This window comes from Nicrophorus vespilloides, unplaced genomic scaffold, assembly GCF_001412225.1.
Source record: "Nicrophorus vespilloides isolate i.1.1-1 unplaced genomic scaffold, Nicve_v1.0, whole genome shotgun sequence".
Taxonomy (NCBI): Eukaryota; Metazoa; Arthropoda; class Insecta; order Coleoptera; family Silphidae; genus Nicrophorus; species Nicrophorus vespilloides.
Genome location: NW_017097429.1, coordinates 1 through 13,721, shown reverse-complemented (window position 1 = coordinate 13,721; position 13,721 = coordinate 1). Strand labels below are relative to the sequence as shown.

The 13,721-nt window shown below is 31.1% G+C and overlaps 4 protein-coding genes and 1 pseudogene across 8 annotated transcripts; 4 read left to right on the top strand and 1 right to left on the bottom strand.

The window, feature by feature from the left end:
- LOC108560063 overlaps positions 1 to 488 on the top strand; it is a 720-nt pseudogene extending 232 nt beyond the window's left edge.
- A 325-nt stretch (positions 489 to 813) lies between these two features.
- LOC108560062 (barrier-to-autointegration factor-like) lies at positions 814 to 1,357 on the top strand. The gene is made up of 2 exons (XM_017917490.1): positions 814 to 972; positions 1,101 to 1,357. Exons 1-2 carry the CDS (start codon positions 829 to 831, stop codon positions 1,245 to 1,247), a joined length of 291 nt encoding a protein of 96 aa, XP_017772979.1. The 5' UTR covers positions 814 to 828; the 3' UTR covers positions 1,248 to 1,357.
- Positions 1,358 to 2,446: 1,089 nt separating this feature from the next.
- LOC108560067 (striatin-3) lies at positions 2,447 to 7,670 on the top strand. Of its 3 annotated transcripts, none has more exons than XM_017917497.1 (10): positions 2,447 to 3,034; positions 3,110 to 3,391; positions 3,456 to 3,606; positions 4,112 to 4,327; positions 4,385 to 4,573; positions 4,650 to 4,914; positions 5,021 to 5,315; positions 5,500 to 5,696; positions 5,756 to 5,931; positions 6,525 to 7,670. In XM_017917497.1, the coding sequence occupies exons 1-10, from the start codon at positions 2,810 to 2,812 to the stop codon at positions 6,695 to 6,697; spliced, it is 2,169 nt and encodes a 722-aa protein (XP_017772986.1). In that variant the 5' UTR covers positions 2,447 to 2,809; the 3' UTR covers positions 6,698 to 7,670. The 3 variants fall into 3 exon arrangements, with proteins under 3 accessions (XP_017772986.1, XP_017772985.1, XP_017772987.1); XM_017917496.1 differs by having other exon boundaries at positions 2,448 to 3,034; positions 4,638 to 4,914; positions 6,525 to 7,667; XM_017917498.1 differs by having other exon boundaries at positions 2,449 to 3,034; positions 4,638 to 4,914; positions 5,021 to 5,291; positions 6,525 to 7,665.
- Positions 7,671 to 8,301: 631 nt separating this feature from the next.
- On the bottom strand, positions 8,302 to 10,825 carry LOC108560066 (mitochondrial import receptor subunit TOM70). 3 transcript variants are annotated; one of them, XR_001890967.1, is made up of 6 exons: positions 10,289 to 10,825; positions 9,412 to 10,233; positions 8,881 to 9,349; positions 8,632 to 8,827; positions 8,486 to 8,554; positions 8,302 to 8,424 (listed from the first exon to the last, which is right to left on the bottom strand). XR_001890967.1 is itself a non-coding variant. In XM_017917495.1 (5 exons), the coding sequence occupies exons 1-4, from the start codon at positions 10,512 to 10,514 to the stop codon at positions 8,662 to 8,664; spliced, it is 1,683 nt and encodes a 560-aa protein (XP_017772984.1). In that variant the 5' UTR covers positions 10,515 to 10,825; the 3' UTR covers positions 8,302 to 8,554; positions 8,632 to 8,661. The 3 variants fall into 3 exon arrangements, 2 of the variants coding, with proteins under 2 accessions (XP_017772984.1, XP_017772983.1); XM_017917495.1 differs by having other exon boundaries at positions 8,302 to 8,554; XM_017917494.1 differs by lacking the exon at positions 8,302 to 8,424 and having other exon boundaries at positions 8,486 to 8,827.
- Positions 10,826 to 11,493: 668 nt separating this feature from the next.
- LOC108560061 (CMP-sialic acid transporter 1) lies at positions 11,494 to 13,024 on the top strand. The gene is made up of 4 exons (XM_017917489.1): positions 11,494 to 11,746; positions 11,800 to 11,917; positions 12,019 to 12,205; positions 12,260 to 13,024. The coding sequence occupies exons 1-4, from the start codon at positions 11,641 to 11,643 to the stop codon at positions 12,920 to 12,922; spliced, it is 1,074 nt and encodes a 357-aa protein (XP_017772978.1). The 5' UTR covers positions 11,494 to 11,640; the 3' UTR covers positions 12,923 to 13,024.
- The last annotated feature ends 697 nt before the right edge of the window (positions 13,025 to 13,721 follow it).

Here is a 13,721-nt window from a genome sequence, read left to right as displayed (position 1 = left end):
AATTTATTTTAATAATTTGTTCAATTGTTTGTTATAGGCGTATGTGGTCTTGGGACAGTTTTTAGTGTTGAAGAAAAACAAAGAATTATTTCAGGAATGGCTGAAAGACACCTGCAATGCTAATTCCAACCAGTCGCAGAACTGCTTCAACTGCCTAAATGATTGGTGCGAAGAATTTTTGTAAAGGTCCATTCTCTTTTGTCACACATTTAAATATCACTTGATTTCTATATTATTTTAATTTGTGTATATATAAGTAACAGAAGGATGTTATAATATTTAGCATATTTATATTTTAAAACACTCAACTTTCATTATGATATGTACATGTCTGATAAAGTTATATATTTTTATATGATCTAACTGCATAGAACTGTAATGTTTAAGACGAAACTCATAATTTCAACATAATATAGATGTGTATTTCTCTGATTTATAGTTTTTCTTTAATGTAAATTATGTTTACTAAATAAAATTTATAAAGTTGATTTTGTTTTTTTTTTTCAAATTTATACATTCTGGATCACCCATTCAAGTATTAAATGCGTTACATTACTTAACTTTCGTATGTTTCTAAACGTCAAGTGTTCTATAAATAAAATCCACTTTATTCTGAGTATTTCTGATTAATAAACATGATGCAATATTAATCTGGAATTTTTTATGAATTATATTTTTAATTACAGCTATACGTCTGCTTATGATTTATTACTTAACAAATATTTCAAATTAAAACTATTTTATCTATTTGTGTAGATTCAGATAAATTTTAGATTATTTATGATAGTGGATTTTGTATATAAACGTTTGCAAAAGTATTTATACTATATGTTATCAAATTTCAAGATGACAGGACTCACCCAGAAACATCGTAATTTTGTTTTGGAACCCATGAGAGATAAACCCGTAACGGATTTGGCCGGCATTGCTGAAACTTTAGGAAGCGAACTAATAGCTGCAGGTTTTGATAAGGTAAGATTATTTATGTAAAAAAATGGATGTATTAGTATTATATAAATACTAAAAAAAATAGTGCATAAATATTATCCAATATGAATAATATAATTTATTTTAATAATTTGTTCAATTGTTTGTTATAGGCGTATGTGGTCTTGGGACAGTTTTTAGTGTTGAAGAAAAACAAAGAAAAATTTCAGGAATGGCTGAAAGACACCTGCAATGCTAATTCCGACCAGTCGCAGAAATGCTTCAACTGCTTAAATGATTGGTGCGAAAAATTTTTGTAAAGGTCCATTCTCTTTTGTCACACATTTAAATATCACTTGATTTCTATATTATTTTAATTTGTGTATAAATAAGTAACAGAAGGATGTTATAATATTTAGCATATTTATATTTTAATATAGTTTTTCTTTAATGTAAATTATGTTTACTAAATAAAATTTATAAAGTTGATTTTGTTTTTTTTTTCAAATTTATACATTCTGGATCACCCATTCAAGTATTAAATGCGTTACATTACTTAACTTTCGTACGTTTCTTAACGTCAAGTGTTCTATAAATAAAATCCACTTAATTCTGAGTATTTCTTATTAATAAACATGACGCAATATTAATCTAGAATTTTTATGAATTATATTCTTAATTACAGCTATACGTCTGCTTATGCATTTATTACTTAACAATTATTTCAAATTCAAACTATTTTATCTATTTGTATAGTTTCAGATAAATTTTATATTACTGATTGATAGTGGATTTAGTATAAACACCACTAATTATTGTATAAATATATATATACACTTTTGCAAAAGTATTTATACTATATATTATCAAATTTAAAAGTTTACTTTTTTAGGGAGTTTGAATCTCTTTACTGCATAAGTAGACAATCTCATATACGGGGTAGATAAAAACTAAAGAGTTTTGGTCGTTATTTTCAGAAACATATAAGCAAATATATATCTTTTAATATAATAATTAACATTACAATTATGACCTTTTCTAGGTTTCATCAAATCAATTGTAGTAACATGAATTTCTATGATTGTGTACTTATATATTTATAAAAACTATGAAAAAACATTAATGTTAATATGAATACTAATGATATAACTATGGTTAAAATTTTAAATATAAATAAATTGCTCATATTTATGATTACTATATTGTTTCCAAATACCGTCCGGTGTTTAGAAACATATACATTTTGATTAATTAAGTTATTATGGTTTGTCTGCTTTTCATTAAATAAGTACATTTACTAATATATTTTCATTTTATTTAGAGTCAATAGTGAAGTATATTTGAAATAAATTTGTTATATAAGTGAGGAGAATAAGTAATGATAAATATTAGCAAATAAAGGATAGTTAAGTATTTTGAAATCTAGTGGTTTTTGGTATTATAAAGTTTGCAGCAGGTTGTTTTGTGGCAGACGACCAGAGCGCCGCCATTGAGCAGCTGTGAAAGAAAGAGAACATTGTAGGGCACATAACGAACATAAGGAAGTGGAAGGAAGAGGGTGAAGAAGTGACATTAATCGGAACTAAATCCCGTTTGTCAATGGCCGTGTTTCGCTGCATATTCGTATAACAATTTTTGGGCAACTAAGAGAAGACTATGTGTTGGATTTATTTGTGAAGCAGTCACAATTCCTTCGTTTCGTCAGTTAGTTAGTTATTTATTGTTGGTTGTTTTCGTTGAGGCATATCGCGACCCGCTTCATTGTGCGGGTTTTGGGGAGGAGGTGGAGGAGGTTGTTACAGTTTTCAGATATTAGGGTAACACTTCTATAGACATGGCGCATTGGTGAGGTTTTTTTTGGGGGTTCAGTGGATAATTTTGTATGCAAAACGAAAGCAGTGAGTGTGGTGAAATGGAAGAAAGTTTAAACCACCAGAATGGATCCCAAATGGGGGGGCCCCAGAACAATGCAAACAACAAACAGGGAGAGAAAAACAATCCAAAACCTCAATACTCCATACCAGGAATCCTCCACTTTATTCAACATGAGTGGGCCAGATTTGAATTAGAAAGATCACAATGGGAAGTTGATAAAGCTGAACTGCAGGTATGTTACAAAGAACTTACATTTATTTTAGGAAAATAAGTCAACAAATATCTTTATTGCATGCACTTTTTTCAGGCAAGAATTGCTTTCTTACAAGGTGAAAGAAAAGGTCAAGAGAACCTCAAGAATGATTTAGTGAGGAGGATTAAAATGCTGGAGTATGCTTTGAAACAAGAACGAGCCAAGTTCCATAAATTGAAGTATGGAGTAGATTTGCAACAAGGTGACATCAAACCACCTGTACTGGATGATCCTGCTTTAAATGTTGACTCACAACTAGACAGTGAAGCTCCTTATACTTCAGTTTCTAATGCCAGTTGGAGGCAAGGAAGGCAATTGCTTAGACAATATTTACAAGTAACTAATAAATTTATTATGACTTATGAATAATGTTAAATATTGCTTTATTTTCTTTTTATAGGAAATTGGTTATACAGATAGAATTATAGATGTGCGATCAACAAGAGTTAGAGCTTTATTAGGGCTTAATAATAATGCAGAACAAGAAGAAAATTTAAATGGAGGTTCAGTCAATTGTAATGAATCCAATAAACGTGCTAGTGATACTCAAGGTAATATATATTGCACAAATTAATGATTTATAAGACATCACATAGCGCAGATTATTAGTGCCACCAATATTCGACAATGTTTGTATCCGGCCTAATCAAGTACTTTAAAACCGCATAAAAGTAAAGAGAACAAACAGAGATTTACGGTATTCAGAAAAAACGATCGTTTACGTATAAAAAATAATTTGGTGTATTAATTTTTAATTTTTTTTGGATTTTCCTCAATTAAAATTTAGTTTATTTAAAAAAAATTATCAAACCTTACTATATTGAATCCGCACTGATCAAAGCAGCAGTATGTGTGGGTATAGCTGTATTTTTATTCATACCTTCACAAATTTTAAGTTGTATGAGCTCAAAATACAGTAAAATCCTGATTAGTGTGAAAGTAAAATACTAAACTTATGTAATTTAAACATAAATAATGATTTATTTATTAAACTAAAAAATCAATTCATTGTTTTTTTTGTTAATTAATATAATAATCCTATTTTTACATTTAAAGATACCAACACAGGTCGGAGGACTCCTGCAAAGAAACCACAACCAAGTGTATTGGCTGAGTCCATGATGTTGGATACAGAGGCAGCAGTCATGGCCAACTTAGATTTTCTTTCAAATCCTGATGTTGATATGGAGGATGAAGATGATATGAGTGATGAAGTAGATTTAGAAACACAAGATGAAATTGATGATGATGTGAAAAGCGTGAAAAGAAAAGGTATTATTATATAATGATTTGTGTAAAACGAGGATTATAATGTTTTCGCATATTTAGATGATGTTGATGCGGAGGCAATGGAAGTACTGAACGAATTGAATCTCTTATCGGAATCTGAAGACCAGAGGCAAGATATTAATAAAAGCGAATCTGGGGATTGGAATAAACCCTTTCAACCGACGGGACAACCGGGACGGCGGACCACAATGGGCATGAACGACGATGAAAATATAGATGCACCATTAGGTATATATATATTTTTTTTATATAGCTTAGCGTTTTTACCAAACAGATAATAATATTGTTCAAGGTTTGGGTTTAGGGGAATTGGCACAGTTGACTGTTAATAATGAAGCTGAAAGTACCTACGATATGGCTAGTAGTAAGGAATCATTTAGAAAAGCGTGGAACGCTAAATACACATTAAGAAGTCACTTTGATGGTGTAAGATCCTTAGCTTTCCACCCCACCGAACCGGTGCTCATTACGGCTAGTGAGGATCATACACTTAAATTATGGAATCTTCAGAAAACGGTGCCAGCGAAAAAGTCTGCTTCCTTAGACGTTGAACCTTTATATACATTCAGGTGAGTTTATCTAATTGCTGACTATTATTTTTCCGTAATTACAAATTCAATACAGTAATGGGCTTTTATAAATTATATTTAATGAAATAATCCTTAACGTATCCAGGTCACATCAAGGACCAGTACTATGTTTAGCTATGTCTGCAAGTGGAGAGCAATGCTTTTCCGGGGGGCTGGATGGATACATTCATTGTTGGAATACACCTAGTTGCAATATTGATCCTTACGACCTTTTCGAACCGGAAGTTTTGGAAAAAAAATTGGAAGGCCATACTGATGCTGTATGGGGACTCGCCATGCATCATAATCAAACACGCGAATTATTATTGTCCTGCTCTGCGGATGGCACTGTCAGGCTTTGGCAGCCCAAAACAGATGTACGTATGCATGACGCAGAAACTGTAAGTAATATGCAAATGTAAATCATTCAAGTATTAACTACAACTAACAATTAATAATAATTGCTATTACATATTAGATTAACTATTAATTATTACTTTAGTTTTCTGTCATGCAAAACAATAATATCGATATTTTCAAATCTCGGTGATCCAACTTAATTTTATTATATACGTATTTTTTTAGGGTAAAATGCTGTACAGTAACGAATGCCTAAATTGGTATCAATCGAAAGCTGATGGTATTCCGAGTAGTGTTGATTTTTGTCGAGACGACCCTACTAAAATGGTAGCTGCTTTCTCAAGCGCGAATTGCGTTATCTTTGATATTGAAACAAATAAACCGGTTGTTGTATTAGAAGGAGAATCTAGCGCTGCGCCCAGGTATTAATTATCTATATTTATTCCTTATTTTTATAATTATATTTTGATTGTTCATTTAGGCTTATAAATCGCGTTGTGTGTCATCCAACAATTCCACTGACGGTGACTGCACATGAAGATAGGCATATTCGATTTTGGGACAACAATACTGGTAAAATGGTGCATTCGATGGTTGCCCACTTGGACGCCGTCACAAGTTTGGCAGTGGATCCAAATGGACTTTATTTACTCTCAGGTAAAATTTACATTTTTATTTATTCTATACAATAATATAGTATATTATTATGGAATATAAACAGTTATATTTAAAAAGATACAGTATTTCTCAAATATCTTGAAGCATTGATGTAACTGCTTTAAACAAAGTATTATTATACAAAAAATCTATTTAAGTCATTTCAGAGCTTACAAAAGTTTCAACATAGGTTATTTGGAATGGCTTCAGCAGTTGCTTATAATATTACATAATGATATGCAATATTTGTTGCTAATCAATATTAATATCTGTTTTTTTTGTTGATTTTTCTTCTAATTTACCATTATTATGAGAACCTTCAGACACTTCAATCTTCTAAATTCTTTCCTTTTTTGTTATTTACAAATATACATAAACCAAATTTAAAGTAATACGATTTTAAATATATACGAAATATATTAAATATGTTACTTTTAAATTTATTATTAATGTTTATGTTGAAGTAACAAGTGTTAACTATATGGTTTTAAAATAGTTCATATATGTAATTAATTTTTTTAAACTCTTGGTTTCTTTGCTTGTGATTTGTTGATATATTATTATTTGTATTACTAATGATATATTTGATACAGGTTCACATGATTGTTCAATACGGTTGTGGCATATGGATAACAAGACTTGCGTACAAGAGATAACAGCTCATCGCAAGAAGTTTGACGAAAGCATCCTCGACGTAGCCTTCCATCCGTCGAGGCCTTATATCGCCAGCGCCGGCGCTGATGGTTTAGCTAAGGTCTTCGTTTAAATTTCCCTTCTTTTTATAAATATATATATATATGAAAGATATATCATTTTAAATTAAAACACAAAATCGGAAAAAAAGGCAAAAACTAAAAAGAAATACCACAGCAGACAGGACAAATATATTCTCTACAGGTTTCTTTTATACTTTTTGTTTTTTCTGTTTTTAGATTTAGATGTAAATATAAAAAAAAATGCAAATTAAATTTCGAGCTAATATCTAGGTAACCAAACATACACGACCGGAATAACATTTGTATATACAATTATGATATTAATTGAACCAAATTAAATTCCACTTGATTAATTACTATTATTATAATTCTTCCGCGAGTCGAAAGGAAGGAACGTGAATTTATTATGATAATTCTGTTGCATTTTGTATTACCGCTACGTGAAATGTAATCGCTACATTTTGTACATACAAAGTATACATTTTTAGTGAATGGAACATAGTTTGTAAGAATCCTTGCGATAATAACAGATAGAGCGATGAGGAGCGAACATGGATTACATTGATAATAATAATGATGAATACTGCAGGTCTATTGAAGCGTTTCTTTTCTATAGCGTTAATTAAGGTAAATGTAACGATATTTTAATAAGGTAGAAGATAAACATGATAATGAAGGGAAAATTCATTTTTGGATTTTTTTTTTAATGATAATGTTGCTCCACCACAATTTTGATACTAACCCAGGAAACCTTTTACTTTCATTATATAGATATACGAGAAATGGCACTTAGATAATGACAAATTGCATGGAACACAGTTTTTAAGTTATATTTATATAATATATATTATATTTCGTTTCAATTACCGGCGGATGCGTTTATTCAGAGAGAGAAAAACACGTTTATGTTATAATCGCCGTTAGCATTTCTTTTTAAATTGATATTATTAGATTTACTTTTATTTAAAACAAACAGCGTTTGCTAGAAGAAAGATCACGAACGCTATGTATTTAATGTAACTCTCTATATTCATTTTAATTATAAATATTTATTTATGTAATCTTTGTTATTATTTTTTTTTTCATTGACTATATAGTTACAGAGTTAGTCCTTAGCATATGTAAACTTATAGTGATATAAATATTAAAAATGTGTGTGTAAAAATGTATTAAAAAATAAACTATGTATAATTAATTATTATTAGAATTCGAAAGGTTATTATATTTTTTCAATTAATGATGATATAATTTCACGAAGGAAGAAATATATATAAAACTTCCATCACGTAGATTATTTGTTCTATGCATTCACGTACTCCATACAACTGCATAACCATTGTTTATCATATAAACAAAGCGCAGTCTATTATTGTGTATCTTATTTATCAACGAGTTTATTCCGTTGGCGCAGATAATATGTTAATTGTTTCGTGTTTTAATTAATAGCCTTAACCTTTCTGCCTTAGTGACATTTCAAATCCGTTGGTGATTCAAGTTGATCAGGCGAATGAATTGAAATGAAAAGTATAAAACTTGTGCTGCCAACGGAAGTTTGAAAGTAATCAACATTCGCTGCCAATTCAGTGATATCTTCTTTTTTCTCTATACGATAATCACACAATGGAAAATGCCATAGATAAATAAAACAAAGTTATTTTACCGATTTTCTTTTTATTAACAAACTAATTCTATCGTTAACAATGAATTGGAACTAGGAATCACTACAGTAGAAAAAAAATACACTTTCATAGGAATGCGCCAAATCCTGTGGGTTTTTCTTTAGTAAAATAAAAAATCTTTAGAAATTATAACAAAAAAAAAACATGTGGAACTGTTACCATTGATGCTGCCTTACTTTTATTTCCAACGAGAGCAACCCCAATGGAAGGATATATAATTTCACTCTTCTTAAACATTATTGGAAAAGAAAAACAAAAATAAATCATTAATTGTATATATAATGTTTATAAATTTCGATTCTCACTCAACATAAAAAAAAGGAAATTCAATTTTCTTAAGCACCCATTTTGTTGAGCATCTGCCCAAGTCCAAGCCTTGTGGTAACCTTCAGTTGACTCACAGCAGCATCCCGTAATGAGTACAAATGCGACATTTCAGTTTCTGTTCTAGCTAAATTTATAGCATTATTGAAGAGATCAATTGCTATTACCAAATTACCCCTGGGAAATCATGATATTACTTAAAGGTCATATAAGTAATTGATTATCCTTACCTTTGCACTTCAACTGTAGCTAACGTTTCATAAGCAAATTCACATTTATTATCCAATTTGACGGCCTGTTTCATTAAATCGATTGCCGATTCGACGGTTCCTTTCCATTGTAAATGCAGCAAACCGCGATGAACTAAGATGGTCGCATTTTTTGGTTCAAGTTCGATGGCCTTCACATACAAAGCATCGGCCTGCTCGTATTCTTGTCGCTCGGCAAGAACTTGGCCGTAAAGCACATAAGCTTCGGAGCATGTATTGAATTTTTCAGTACACTTTCTAAAGTCTTCCATAACCTTCATCAACAATTCGATATCTTGCGACATAAGAGCGAATCTATAATATGCATAACATTTTTGGACGACGGCTATAGCGAAGTTCGGATTTAGTTTAACAGCTTTATCGAAGTCATCACGAGCTTCATTATTTCTTTCCATCAATAAATAAATTTGTCCCCTGTGGTGATACACATCTAAAAACGATAATTTTATATAACTTTATAAAAGCAAGTTTATTAACGCTAATCCAATTTACCTGCAATTTCTGGTCCTAATTCGGCGGCTTTCTGGAAATCGGCAAGAGAAGTCTCAATGTCGCCGCGTTGCATGTACAAAGATGCTCTCTTGATGATGGAATTGATTTTAATTTTCTCATCGACATCATTCGAGTTGATAATAGTGTTCATATCATCAAGCGCATCCTGTTGCCGACCGCACAACATATAAAATGCGGATCGCAAAGACAACGATTCGAAGATATACTTTGACTCAGATTCACTAGAATTTATTTCTTCGGTGCAAGCAGCAATAATGTCATCGAATTTTTCGGTTGCGAACAGCATCTTTGCCTTCAAGAAACCTTTCAGCTCTCCTTCGCCCATAGGTTCATCAGTTTTCATCAAAAATTTGTAGACAGGATCTTGCGAAAATGACGTGAAGTATGTTTTAATGAACTGCTTAGAAGCCAGCTGAGGTTGGCGCGTCTTCATGGCATCTGAAGCACGCTTCTTGCCCAATTCCTTGAGAGCCCTATCTGCCATTTGCAGAGCATTCTGATTTTGAAAGCCTTGGATAAGGCATACAGCTGTTATATCATCTAGACAGTTTTCCCAATCTTTTAGAATCTCATATGCTTTAGCCCTCCTATACAATGCCTTCTCATATTTAACATTAAGTTTCAATGCACTAGAACAATCTTCAATGACAATTTCCCACTCTTTCAATTGTTCATGGGCTGCTGCTCTGTTTTGATAAAATGTTGATAGATCTGAATCACTACCTTCAGGACATTCACTTATAGCCTTGTTATACATGTCAATAGCTTCCTTGTAATGTCCTTTCTTAAAATGTAAATTTCCTAAAAATAACAAAACTTGAAGTTTTTTGAATGAAATATGAGATATGATATATACCTTCATTCTTTAACCTCTGTGCCTTTTGCAATGGGCTCTCATCAACAGGATCTTGTTGGACATCCTCAATTGATACCGAATTGATGTTGTTTATTAAAGCATTCCTCTTGCTTTGGGTCGATTGTTGCCGCAGGTACCAATAACCTAAACCAACGACCCCAGTCGCTCCCAAAGCCACCGCGATTTGCCATCGAGGAAAAGGCAAGCTACCTGTACTTTCACCCATTGTAACGTATATTGCGTTTTTTCTATCACACACACACACCGTATTTGTTTAATAATTTAATAGAAAAGATTATGCAACATCTTTGTGGTTCTCCAACACCATCCGACAAGCCGCACACCCCAGTTGACACACGCACAAAATGGCGCGCCTCTAACCTGCTCTAATGAAACCTAACCACAATCTTGTAATCAGCACAGTCTGAGGACCCGGAACTAAAATTTCATAGGACCGTGCTGACGCAATTAAGTTTTGCCAATAATTTTGACACTACTTAATTAGCATCTGTCAAAGTGCGCATTTGTTTTTTAAAGATATATATTTTTTTAAATGAAATATTAACAGCGCCACCTTTTTAATAATTACACATTATTTTCAAATTTAATTACAAAATATTAATGTAATATAGCAATAAAGACGGTGGCCAAGGAGCTACAGTCACAGTTCGGAGAATCCAAAAGATTCATCCTAAACAGATGAACTGCAGATCTCTCGCAATCTGTCGTATCCTGTCTGCAGTCAGGTCAAAGCCGACACCATCGACACTACCGACTTTTTCAAAAATCCGAGTTTCATAAACCGTTTATTTCATACTTCCGCATTCCAATGAAAATATCTGATGCCGCCCTTAATACTAGACAACTTCTCATACATCTGTAACTACTTTGCAATTTCTTCTCTACGCGTGATCTCCTGCAAATCTGTGTTCCTCACATCCAGTGCATGTCTCCGGTAGTAAAGACAATTTTATCTATTTTAAATATCTATGACAATAGATATATTTTGCGTTTAATTTAGATAAATTATATTTATTTAATGCAATGATTAAGATTTATCATCATATTTAATAAGTTGTGAATTAATAAAAATTTACTAAAAACATTCGCAAGTATTCTGAAGTAACTAATTCTATTTGATACAATCGCGTTAATTTGGTTGTATATACTTAAGGAGATTTTATGGGAGTGTAGGCCAAATCAGTATTTATCAATGGGTTTGACATATTTATGAACAGTTCTATTATTTTTGTCGTATGTAATGTTTGAAACATTATTTTTGTGCATAATTGAAAATAGTTAGCAAGATGTCATTAACGTAACTCCATATTAATTAGTTTAATAAGGAAACAATGCAAACGCAAAGAATGTCTTTCATACAAAGTTTTTCTAAGCTGTTTCCTAGCAAATCCAGTTTTATCATATTCAGCCTCTACATCATCCTCTTTTGCAATCACGGTAATGAATGACAATTGTATGTTAGAATGGGAACAAGTTTTAATGAATTCTAGGAATACTGGTAACTGCATCCCAAACATCTAGTAATCGGTATGAGTATAATGTAGCTACAGTTGTCTTATTAACAGAAACATTGAAGCTCCTCGCATCAGTTGGTTTATATTGTAAAGAGTAAGTTAATAAACATTATTATACATATTAGCATATCCTGAAACAGTGAATGTTATCAATATTTAACAATGGTAGACTGTTAATTTATTGATTTGTTTTAGTAATGAACCAAAGAGCCTGGTGAAAGATGTTGTTAAAAATAAAACTGTGCTAGCTTTATATTTAATACCGGCATTCCTATATTGCCTTTACAATAATTTATCATTTGAGAATTTACTTCGTTTTGATCCAACAACATACAATCTTCTCTTGCAATTTAGAATTTTCTTTACTGCTATACTATTTCAGGTAATATTAATTAATCTTAAACCTATGAAAATTTACTAATTTTAATATTTTTAGGTATTGTTTAAGAAGACTTTAACGGGGAAACAATGGCTGTCTTTAGTAATTTTGACATTAGGTTGCATGTTGAAACAATTGGATTTTAATGCTGAGTCTGCTGACTCGAATGCCAAAATGTATGGTTTTAATCTATTTAGTTGGAGTACAGTCTTGATACTAGTCCAAATGCTGTGCTCGTGTTTCGCCGGTGTATATAATGAATATTTATTGAAAAATGATGGTGCGAATGTAAATATTTTCGTGCAAAATGTCTTTATGTATTTAGATTCGATTTTCTGCAACATACTAGTCCTGCTGTTTCACGGGAATCTCTCGACAGCCTTCCAGTACGATAATTTGGCCAAAATTATGAATTTTAAAGTTATAATTTTGATGATCAATAATGCATCTGTTGGCATTATAACTAGTTTCTTCTTGAAACAATTAAATAGTATTCTTAAGACATTTGCCAGTGCTTTGGAACTAGTTTTCACAGCGATACTTTGTTACTTTTTGTTCCATATACCAATAGCATTGAGCACAGTTATGGCGATATGCACTGTATTATTTGCCGTTTACCTGTACACTCAGAATCCGGTCAAAGGACAAGAACATGATAAAGAAAGCTTGGAAATAGAACGAGAAGAACTTTTAATGGACGAGGTATTAGTTAAAGAGTAAATTATTGTAAAATCGTTTGAGAGAACGTTTTCCAAATATTCATTTTTGGAATTTATTTCTGAGTATTAATATATACTTGACAATCTGGTCATTTAGAAACTATTGTTTGTGTTTCATTTATTTTTACCATAATTATCGTTTTCCCAAAAATATATTTGTTTTTCTATATTTTCGTTGGAATATTTTATCTCATTCAAATTTTCCGAATTTGCTTGTAGATAAGATAACGATCCATTAATAATGCGATAAAGAAATTATTTCATATTTTAAAACTATTCTTAAATTTTTTCCCTAAAATACCAAAGCGATTCAAACATCGTGATAACATTTTCTACCTTTACTTTATCAAGTGCATTCTGACAAATGGGAGATACCCATGAAAACTTAAATATAGGAATATACAAATATATTTTATGCAGCAAACTCAAAATTAACATAATTTAAGATTACATACAAATATTAAAAAAACAAACATTTAAACAAAGAAAACAATTCAAAATGTAAAATATATTTATATGAATATTTATTTACAAACAAAAGTTTTAACAGCTTGTTTAAAAATAATACTTCTGCATAGATCGAAACAATACCTTTTTTATAGGTAGACATCAACAAAGAAATCTTATAAACTTTTCTCGCCCATCAACTCAGAGAATAGAGTCTAACCATTTTTAACCATTACCCCAAAATATTATTGCGTAAGTCGATGGGGGGGGGCCATTCTGAATTCATGAAACAATCAATGTAAATTTTAAATAAACATTATTTATTGAATTAATTTGCATTTACATATTTATAA

Bases quoted from the DNA above. Each gene is read 5' to 3' on its own strand.
- LOC108560062 (XM_017917490.1), top strand. From the start codon at position 829: ATGTTATCAAATTTCAAGATGACAGGACTCACCCAGAAACATCGTAAT. The intron at 973-1,100 runs GTAAGATTATTT...TGTTTGTTATAG, and splicing joins TAGCTGCAGGTTTTGATAAG to GCGTATGTGGTCTTGGGACA.
- LOC108560067 (XM_017917496.1), top strand. From the start codon at position 2,810: ATGCAAAACGAAAGCAGTGAGTGTGGTGAAATGGAAGAAAGTTTAAAC. The intron at 3,035-3,109 runs GTATGTTACAAA...CACTTTTTTCAG, and splicing joins TTGATAAAGCTGAACTGCAG to GCAAGAATTGCTTTCTTACA. The intron at 4,915-5,020 runs GTGAGTTTATCT...TAACGTATCCAG, and splicing joins GAACCTTTATATACATTCAG to GTCACATCAAGGACCAGTAC.
- LOC108560066 (XM_017917495.1), bottom strand. From the start codon at position 10,514: ATGGGTGAAAGTACAGGTAGCTTGCCTTTTCCTCGATGGCAAATCGCG. The intron at 9,350-9,411 runs GTAAATTGGATT...TATCGTTTTTAG, and splicing joins ATTAGGACCAGAAATTGCAG to ATGTGTATCACCACAGGGGA. The intron at 8,828-8,880 runs GTAAGGATAATC...ATGATTTCCCAG, and splicing joins GCTACAGTTGAAGTGCAAAG to GGGTAATTTGGTAATAGCAA.
- LOC108560061 (XM_017917489.1), top strand. From the start codon at position 11,641: ATGCAAACGCAAAGAATGTCTTTCATACAAAGTTTTTCTAAGCTGTTT. The intron at 11,747-11,799 runs GTAATGAATGAC...AATGAATTCTAG, and splicing joins CATCCTCTTTTGCAATCACG to GAATACTGGTAACTGCATCC. The intron at 11,918-12,018 runs GTAAGTTAATAA...GATTTGTTTTAG, and splicing joins GTTGGTTTATATTGTAAAGA to TAATGAACCAAAGAGCCTGG.